The sequence below is a fragment of the Erpetoichthys calabaricus genome, chromosome 2, assembly GCF_900747795.2.
Source record: "Erpetoichthys calabaricus chromosome 2, fErpCal1.3, whole genome shotgun sequence".
Lineage (NCBI taxonomy): Eukaryota > Metazoa > Chordata > Cladistia > Polypteriformes > Polypteridae > Erpetoichthys > Erpetoichthys calabaricus.
This window is the reverse complement of record NC_041395.2, coordinates 22,834,482-22,844,679: the sequence shown is the minus strand read 5'-3', so window position 1 is coordinate 22,844,679 and position 10,198 is coordinate 22,834,482. Positions and strand designations below refer to the sequence as shown.

Sequence of the window (10,198 nt, the reverse complement as noted above, 5' to 3'; positions counted from 1 at the left end):
GAGGTCAAAGCGGGGAATGCCCGCGGAAAGGTAAAGAAAGACGTAGCGACGAAAGACTTTGCGGCACCTAGCGGCCCCGATTGGAAGCGAACCATTTTCTGGGTTGGAAAGACTGCGTTCAGAAAGTAAAGTTTTGTTTTCCGCCTGAACACGTGTTTTCTCGGAAGCAAAACAAACGAATGTTCTTCGCGCACGAATGACAGGATGGCGGAACGACCTTATTTGGGTATCAACGTCACCAAACTAGACACGCCCCCTCACCCTATGATGGCGTATAAATAAACAAGCGCTCACAGTGAAATCTTTGAATATTAAATACTATGCGAGAGAGACGGAGGCTCTGCAGCAATCCACACGACACAAATCGAAACGATGCAAAGGTAACACGAGCCAAAGACATTATTAGTAATTTAAAGTATTAGGGTGTTGTACCGTGTTAGCCATTATGAATATAGAGAAAAGCCAAGCAAAATGACACCTTTTATTGGCTAACTAAAAAGATTACAATATGCAAGCTTGTAGCCAATAGCCAATAATCTTTTTAGTTAGCCAATAAAAGGTGTCATTTTGCTTGGCTTTTCTCTACATTAGTAATTTAAAGTAAACAAGACTTCAGCTGTTTGGAAAGATTTGAATGTCCGCGGTATGAGACTGCAGACAGCTTTAACAAAAATGTGTAAATTATTGGTGTAGAAAAAGAATGTGCAATATTTTATGTGTTTATGTACTTTGTTTTGCTATAGATAAATTATTTGAAAATGAATGGGCCAATTTGAATAGACAGGTTTACGAGTGTGTGAGCACTTGGATGCGCGTTCGCTGCCTAGCCGGAGAATAAATTTTAACTGAGTGTACAGCCTAATCAAGAGAAAGCACGATGAAAACAACAACATTGTAAATAAGTGCACCACTTAGTATAAATGAATATAATATAGGGAGTAGAAAATGGTTTAAGAGAATTAACATTAGTAAATTGCCGTGTGTGTGTGTGTGTGTGTGTGTGCTGCATCCAGGGGATTGTTCCTTTTTTGATCACAGGCTCCCGCGACCCTGCCCTGGATTAGTGGGTTAGGAATTGTTTAAGGATTGGAAAGCAGTGTGCAACTGCTGGATACCTTTGATTGCCAAATGCATTGACTGAAATGGCTTACAGAGAGGGAGTGCAGTGAGTGTGTATGCCTGATGAGCCCATTATTGCATTATTTGACAGTAAAACTAATTCTCTCTGTATATGTGTGTATTTATGTATGTGCCGATTATATTAAAGATGGATACTGACCAATGGATTTTAACAGTGCTATACAGTATAATTTATCTATATAGCACCTTTCACAAACCATCCAATTTCTTTTTTTGCTCTCCTCAAATAGCAATTTATAATGTCTTAGGGTAGAAAAAACACCAACTGTTGCGGATTCTTCTTACATATTTGAAAATGCAAACTTAATTGTAATGCTGACCGTTGTAATCATCTTCATTATGTAGCATGTTTTGTAGCAAGGCATAAAAAAAACTTTACAAAGGAGATTAGTTAACATTTTGTCAAAATATTTGTAAATATTTTATCTAAAAAAAGCAGTTTATACATAATAAATGTAATAACCCAACATCAACGTGACTATTTAATCCAGTTCAGGGTTGTGTGAAGCCAGAGCTTATTCTGACAGAATTGAGCACAAGGCCGGAACCAGCCCTAGATGGGATACCAGGCTATCAACGGGGTCTTCTCTGGAGCAATATTGTGCCTTTCTTTAGTGAAGAATTTCCTAAATTAACAAATGGAAAGCCACAGTACTGACATGTTACTGTATATAGTGCCTTTCTATAGTGAAGTTTTTTTAAATTGTGTGACCAATACAGAACTACAATACTAACATGTTTTATTGTAAATAATCCTTTTTTACTGATCATTCTCCTAAATGACATAACAGTACTGATATGTTTTACTGTATGTGCCATTATGGATAATACACTCTAACACTGAGGACTTTTAGCCAATAAATTATTCGGCAGAAGTATATCAAGAAATGTTACAGGGTCTCCTTTATACCAACAACAATATGCCTGCTAAAGCTTCATTGGGACTGGGATTGTTTTAATCTTCTCCTTTATTACGTCCCCCAGGGGGTCCAGAAAGAGTCCCATAACCGAGTCTGCCCTTTTAATTAGCATTTGGTGGGCCTCTCTTGAAGTGATGTTACCAGCCCAGCACACCACAGACTGGCCATCACAGAGCTGTAGAAGATGTGAAGGATGTCACTTCCCACATGAAAGTAATGGCATCTCCTAAGGAAAGTCTCTGCTTAGCCCTTTCTTCTATAGTTCCTCCGTGTTCCAAGACCAGTCCAACCTGTCATTGATGTGGACCCCCAAGTACTTGTAGGAATGCACCACCTCTGCATATGAACATAGAGGCTCCCTGCTGCAGTAAAAGTCAATAAGCAGTTCCTTGGTTTTGCTGATAAGATTTAGACAATTCTCTTTGCACCAAGAAACAAAGTTCTCCTCTTGATTCCTCTCCTCTGTCTCACCCCCCCTATGAGTGCAGAATCATCTGAGAATGTCTTCAAGTGACCTGACCTGCTGTTATATTCATAGTCTGGTGTACAAAGTGAAGAGAAAAGGAGACCGGCCTGTTCCTTGTGGTGCTCCAGTGTTGCTCACATCCATATCAGAGACCCCAGTCCTTGAGTTGTCTCTCAAACTGTGGTCTTTGTCTTTGGATAATATGCCTTGTATGTGAGTTTTTTTTTTTTTTTAGGACTTGTCCATTGTTATTTTGTGAAGCTCCTTGATAACTGCTAAATATGCTATACAGTTACTATTGTTACTGGTAACTCTAAATTGGGCACTGTGTGTATGAGTGTCCAACAATAAACCGATGCCCTCCACCTAATGTTTTCTGCCGTCTATCCAGTGCTGAAGAATGGGCTCCAGCCCCCCATTACCCTGAATCTCATCATTAAGGCCTGACAGGGTTACAAGCTTTACTTTGACAGGCTAATGCATTAGTGAGGTGCAGGAGTTATAAGTGCTACCAAAGATCTGAGATCAAGGCTGGTAAGCATGGTGCACATCATTTATTTTTAATGGGTGCTCTTCTTGTGTTTCTAGTAACAGAACAAGACCCCAGTTCAGCTGCTGGCTGATTGAACAGATTAACAGTAATGGGTACCCTGGTCTTTTCTGGCTGGACAGAGTCACATTTCGCATTCCATGGAAACACATCTCCCGGATGGACTGCAGTGAAGAGGACTGTGCCATCTTCAAGGTATGTACATCATCCAAACTGCTTGGCTTCATGCCATCTTTCTTTTTAAACGGCCAGAACAATGTTGCTTGTTTTGTTGTGATAATAGGCAGGGCAGCACTTCTCACCGGCTACAGTTGTTTCCAGTAGAGAAGAGACTTTATGTTACTAACTCTCTTTTTAGGGCTTTTTTTTTTTTTTTTTTTTTTTTTTTTTGTGTAACTCTTGTCCCAAGGCTAAATGTTTCCAAAAAACTGTTTTTTAGAAACATATAAAGCAATGGTTTAACGCATAAATCAACATAAAATATTTATTCACTAGTCGTTTAGCCCGTTACAATAACGGGCGCTAGAACAGTAGTGCATAAACATTAGTAGGTACAGTCTATATTAAATGGCAAGGGACCTTGACCTCATTCTTTTTGTTGGTCGTATTTTTCTTTCTTTCAGCCTTTCTTTTGTTGATGTTTACTTGCTGAGCTGACCGTTCTTTGTGGGCTGCCGCCGTGTATTGTGTGTCTTTAATTTTCTGTGACAGTAATACTGTCTTGTACAGCTCTATTCAATAAGGGCGCGCACAAAAAGGCGAACTTCAAAAGGGCGACCTCAATTGAGCGCGGCGAATAAAGCCGTTCATAGATAATTTAGTTCAAATGGCTCTGGAATATGTGAAGAGCAACAAAGGTGCAGATCTTTATTTACGTGCGCCTTTATTCGCTGTGCCCAATTGAGGTCGCCCTTTTGAGGCTCGCCTTTTTGTGGGCGCCCTTATTGAAGGATACCGTCTTATACATCTGCTGGCTTGTACGTCCGTAATATACCTTTAATTTTCTCTGGCGGTAATACAGACGTGTGCGTCGGTAATATGCCTTTAATCTCCTCTGACAGTAATACTGGCTTGTATGTGGCTGTAATATGCGTCACTGTATTGTGTACCTTTTAATTTCCTCTCGCAGTAATACTGGTTTGTATTTCTGTAAAATGCCTGTAACTTTCTCTGACAGTAATATCACGCATCGCACCGTGCCCCGCGCATGCGCACTTCACCAGAAGACACCATATATATATATATATATATATATATATATATATATATATATATATATATATATATATATATATATATATATATATAATATAGATCGATGACAAATGTCACTGTTTTCTGATTCAGGAGCCCCTACAATAGCCAAATTCACATATTTATTACATACGTGTTTGTCCCATCACTCATAAGCTGAAAGGCACTTTCTGGTAAGAGAAATGCTTGAAGTAGTCGAGGAGCTGCCAATCTGTAGTGTCCACCAGCAGGCCACATCGTTCGGTGAAGTCCAGTTGCCAGTTTATCTCCCACCGATCGATGTCTGTGTTGTCCTCCCAGGGTGAACGATTTCGTTGGCACATCAGCTACACAAGCATGTCCAGCACTACGATCAGCTGGGGACCAGTCGGCTGATGTAGTCACCTGACTTTCGTTTTCGCTCTCCAGATCACTTGTATCAGAATCGGAGTTTGATAAGTCAGTCTGATTCAACAATAATACACAAATAGGCACAGAGTATTTGCTTTGCTCTCTCGCCCGATGTCGATGCCATTCTAGAGGTTTACTCTACGCTACTCACACATGCAGGGTTTCAACGTCAAGTCAATGAGTCTAACAGTCCTCTAAGCAAAGAAGGGTCTGCATATAACGTAATGGCAAGTTTTATCAGCATTTGCAGCTTTCTTTCGCCCTCAGCCCCTCATATCGGCAAAAGTCAACATCCACCCTAAAAGAGTTAAATTATCCTCCTATTCTCTATCTTCCTGCTTTTGGAGGATTTCTGGTGGCACTTTAGAGTTGCTGTCTATCAGCTCCAGAATGCTAGGTTTGGACATACTTAGGGTGTGTGTGTGAGGGGACCTTACATGTTCTCCCCTTTTCTATGTGCCCCCCACACTGAGTTCAAATCTGTTTTCAGTTAATCAGTCGAATGAAACTCTGACTTGCATTTGTCCCAGCATCTGCTGACACATTCAGTACAACAGTGGCCGATGAACACTAGTATGACAGAAGAAAGACACCCGACAGGTTTACTTCTACATTTGTTCGTCCGAGTGGCTGATGAGTAGAGTTATGACCTTCGCATAAAAACCGTCCTGCAAATCCTGATGGCCCTGAAAGGAGAAGGCTGAAAAAAAAAACCCATGGCTGAGATCTTCAATAATCTTGTTTGCCTTTCTAAGGTATCAAGGGTTCCTCTGTGCATATCTTAGACAGAAGGCAAACGGGTGCCAGTGATGGCTTTCTTTTTCTTAGTTGTTCCAGTTAAAATCATGTAAAAAAGAGTGCACCCCATAAAAATGTTTTTTTTGTTTACATTTTATTGATTTTAATAAAATCAAATAACATTCCATACAAGCAAGTCAAGGATATAACCTCAGTTACCCACACTGACTTAAAAGAGGTGGGTTAGGATTCTGGGCAGCACGGTAGTGCAGTGGTAGCGCTGCTGCCTCGCAGTTAGGAGACCTGGGTTCGCTTCCCCGGGTCCTCCCTGCGTGGAGTTTGCATGTTCTCCCTGTGTCTGCGTGGGTTTCCTCCCACAGTCCAAAGACATGCAGGTTAGGTGCATTGACGATCCTAAATTGTCCCTAGGGTGTGTGTGTGTGCCCTGCGCTGTGCTGGCACCTTGTCCAGGGTTTGTTTCCTGACTTGCTCCAGCAGACTCCCATGACTCTGTAGTTAGGATATAGCGGGTTGGATAATGGATGGATAGATAGATGGGTTAGGATTCTTCCAGTTGAGCAAGACAAATCTACATGCCAGTAGCGTAGTAAAGGCCATTCCAGTTTGTCCTTCTCCACTTTAAGCCCCTTTGTGAGCCCACCAAACACAGCTCTTAATGGGTTAGGTGGGATTGGGACACCAAGGCTGTCTGAAAGGCATTTAAAGATTTTGGTCCAGCATGATAATGTGGTGCAGGCCCAAAACATGTGGCCCAATGAAGCTGGAGCTCGATTGCAATGTTTGCAGGTTGGATCTCACCCTGAAAACATTTTGGCAATTTTAAACGAGACAGATGTGCTCGATAGATAATTTAAGTTGAATAATTGTATGCTTTGCACATATCGAGCTCAAGTGGATTCTCTGCATTGCTGCTTTCCACTCCTTTTCCGCAATGTTGAGTGAGAGATCCTTTTCCCACTTTACTCTGGGATCTTTGAACGGGACGGACTATAAAATGGTTTTATATATTCGAGATGCTGTCCGAGTCCTCAAGGCTATCCAATATTTTTTTCCAGAATAGAAGTAGGTGGGAGGTGAGAAAAATTGAGTAGGGAAATGTTTTTTAACTTACATGAACATGTCAAAATTTGATCTTCATTTAAACAATATGTCCAGGGAAAGGTGATATAATAACAAACATTTTGTCACATTTACATTTTGTAGCCCATCACATAGTTTCCGCAAACATAAATGCAAATGGCAAAAGTCCACTCCTACATTCCTCACTATCTTAAGAAATGGATGCACATGATCAGGACATCAGAGAGGATCTGGAACAAACTACCAAGCCGTGGAGTTGAAGTAGAAACCTTGACTACCTTTAAGAAGAATCTGGATGAGATATTCGGAAGCAGCATAGCTATTAGCTAAACAAACTGGCACGATGGACTGAATGGTCTCTTGTTACATGTGTCCCAGCAACTGCTGACAGACGTTCAGTACAACAATGGGCGATGGACACTTAGTATGACAGCAGAGGGCAGACCGAAGAAAGACACCCGACAGGTTTACTGCTACGTTTGTCCGTGCGAGTGACTGTTGAGTAGACTTGCGGCCCGAGAATAAAAACTGTCTTGTGTAACCTGATGGCCCTGAAAGGAGAAGGACGACAAGAAACCATGGCTGGGATCTTTAAGATTCCTCTTTGCCTTTCTAAGACAGCAAGTGTTCCTCTGTGCATATCATACCAGTGATATTCTGAGCTAAATACAGCTTTTTTTTTTTTTTTTTTTTTTTTTTTTTCTTCCAGTTATAATCATGTGAAAAAGAGAGTGAACCCCATGACATGTTTTATCATTTTTAACTTGTGTGGACATGTCAAGATTTGATCTTCATTTAAACAGTATGTATAGTCTAAGGTGATCTTATATATAAATGTCTACACATGGAAGTATGTGTGTCTGTCTGCCCGGCCCAGAAGTGCAAGAGTACAGCATGAAGCCCAAAGAAACTGACTGTCACTAAAGTGAAACCGACGAGAAAAGAGAAACTCACTTAGCCGCTAATACAAGTGAGTTGAGCACATCGGCAAAACGAAACCTCCAAGGAGAGAGAAACTCTCTTAGCTGCTGATCGACAATGGAGGTGAGCACGTCGGCAAAATGAAACCGCTGAGCAAAGACAACCTTGCTTAAAACAAAACCTCTGAGGAGAGAGAAACTCACTTAGCCACTGATGGACAACAGAGGTGATCATGTTGGCAAAACGAAACCACTGAGGAAAGAGAACCTTGCTTAGCCACTAATGCACAACCGATGCAATTGATTAAAATGCCAGAATCCATGGTTTCAAGGAGCCCGGGCTTTTTAGAGCACAGGTGTACACAGCTATTCTTGTATATAAACGTCTACGCATGGAAATGTGTTTGTCCGTCCCGGAAGTGAGCCCTTACCCCGACTCCACCTCCGAGGATACACAAACGAGGCCAGCATGAACCTCCGAAGAGTCGCTTACTTAGCAGCTAATACACAAGCAAGGTGAACAAGTTGGCAACACGAATCCTCCTAGGAGAGAGATGCCCAGAGTATTTCCTTCCACCTACCTGACATCTCCATATTTTCAATACATTATCCTGACGATTTCAATACTTTCTAGGACCCTGTGCTTTCTACAGCACAGGCTTACACAGCTAGTATAATATAACAAACATTGTGCCACGTTTACATTTTGTAACCCATCATATAATTTTAACAAACATAAATGTAAATTCTGCATGTGGCAAAAAGTCCCACCCCCTACATTCATCACTATCTCAAATACCTCCTATTAGAATTGGGTGCAAATGATCAGTACATCATTAGAGAGGATCTGGAACAAACTACTGAGCCATGGAGCTGAAGCAGAAACGTTGACGACCTTTAAGAAGAATCTTCATGAGATATTGGGGGCCACTTAGCTATTAGCTAAACAAACGAGCTCGATGGACTGAATAGTCTGCTCTCGTTCTGTCAGATTTCTTTTGTTCTGTTTAAAGCGGATCCCACGCTTGCTCCCCAACCAATTGTTGTAACAGGTTTGAAGTGTGCCACTGTGCAGCAGCCTGAAAAGAAGTTTTTGGTTGGACTCCAATAGTCTTTGATGGTCCCTTCAGGCAGCCTGAACAAGGGAGAAGTGAGTGGAACAAGAGAGATATTGGGGACCACTTAGCTATTAGCTAAACAAACGGGCGCAATGGACTGAATGGTCTCCTCTCGTTTCTCAAATTTCTAATGTTCTTATCATTTGAACTAGTGAACCACTGTGCCTCCACTGCTTTTCCTTTAATATTTTGATTTTTGTGGTATGGACATTGGAGGGGTAGAAAGAACCATTGCAGAAAATTTAAATTTTACTTTTTTTTTCTCTTTGCATAGCTATCCTTTTTGTGTTTTTTTTCTTTTTTTTTTCTATTTAAGAAGCCCACTTCTCAGTTGGTGTGAAGGGTAGCAAACCAGGATCTTACCCCAGCAAGTCCATTAAAGCCTGCTCACAATGAGTATATGTGTGGCTTTTGGCCAAATTAGGCAAGTGTCACACTTCCTATGTGGATTTCCAGGTAGTCATTTGGTTGCGAAATGTCCCATTCAAGATTTGAGATGGTGCTGGATTGTTCTTTATAATAAAGATTTTTCTTTTTGTTAATAGGCATGGGCAGTGACCAGCGGTAAGATACATGAATACCCGGAGAGTAAGGCAAAGTGGAAGACCAATTTCCGCTGTATCTTACGGAGCCTCAAATGTTTTCGCAAAATTGAAGATCATTCTAAGGATTCGGATGACCCTCACAAAGTATACCAGATAGTGGAGGACATTAATGGTACGTTTTGTGATCTTTTTATTCTTTAATACACAAGCTGTGCACGTTGTCAGGACCTGAACTTGTTAAAGATCTGTCGGTATTCCGGGGGGCTCTGCGTTTCACGCCAGCAACTTCACATCTCTGTCGCTCGCGTATGTGGATTTCACTTTCACCAAACAACAAAACTTTTAATTGTCGCGGATACGCCTCTTCATTGGGAAGAAACGCTACTCCTTTTTTCCCTGATGGCAAGACGAATTTGACGATCTATAACTCTCTGACTTAAAGGTTAAATCCGAACAATATATTTGATCTATTTTTCGCTGCTCCGTTATTTCAGAGTAATTTCCGTTTGCGCTAATGCGATCTTTACTATCCTTTTTTTGAGACTTTCGAATTTTCGTACTTCCATTATCTCTAACCTGCTCTGAATGTGTATCATGCCATTTTTGAATTCTTTGACGTTCTACTTTGTCATCTACTGTCTTTTATTTCCAGCCCCGGGCGTGGTTAAATCTCTTGGCACAAAATCTCGTCTCCCGGGACATGAAAGTGTCTCTGAAAAAATCATGTCTCCTTCCAAGAATATTTTTTTTTTTTTTTTTTTTTTATAGTAGATGTCATTAAGAACAAACTCCACTTCCATGCTTTTTATAGGGCTAACAAGATTATTTTAAAAACATATTCAATTTATTCAGCCTTTGGCTGAGTAAAGGGTGAAGACAAAGGGGTGTCCTGCACAAACACTTAAATCTCATAAAAATTACTAGAATTGAGGCTTGGATTTAAGCAAAACCACCCAACTTGCATCCGTGCAGCCGTTTACCAGACAACCATTATGTGAACTGCCTGTCAGCACGGTAACCTGTGCAAAATGGGAGATGTGTAATCCACAAAACTCT

At 41.0% G+C, this 10,198-nt stretch overlaps 1 protein-coding gene across 1 annotated transcript in view; it reads left to right on the top strand.

Moving 5' to 3' along the window:
• The first annotated feature begins 258 nt into the window (after window positions 1-258).
• irf7 (interferon regulatory factor 7) overlaps window positions 259-10,198 on the top strand; it is a 33,628-nt gene continuing 23,688 nt past the window's right edge. The window contains exons 1-3 of the mRNA XM_028793517.2: window positions 259-380; window positions 3,115-3,271; window positions 9,143-9,314. Of these exons, the coding sequence (XP_028649350.2) occupies window positions 373-380; window positions 3,115-3,271; window positions 9,143-9,314 (337 nt within the window). The 5' untranslated portion in view covers window positions 259-372. The remainder of the gene's footprint in view (window positions 381-3,114; window positions 3,272-9,142; window positions 9,315-10,198) is intronic.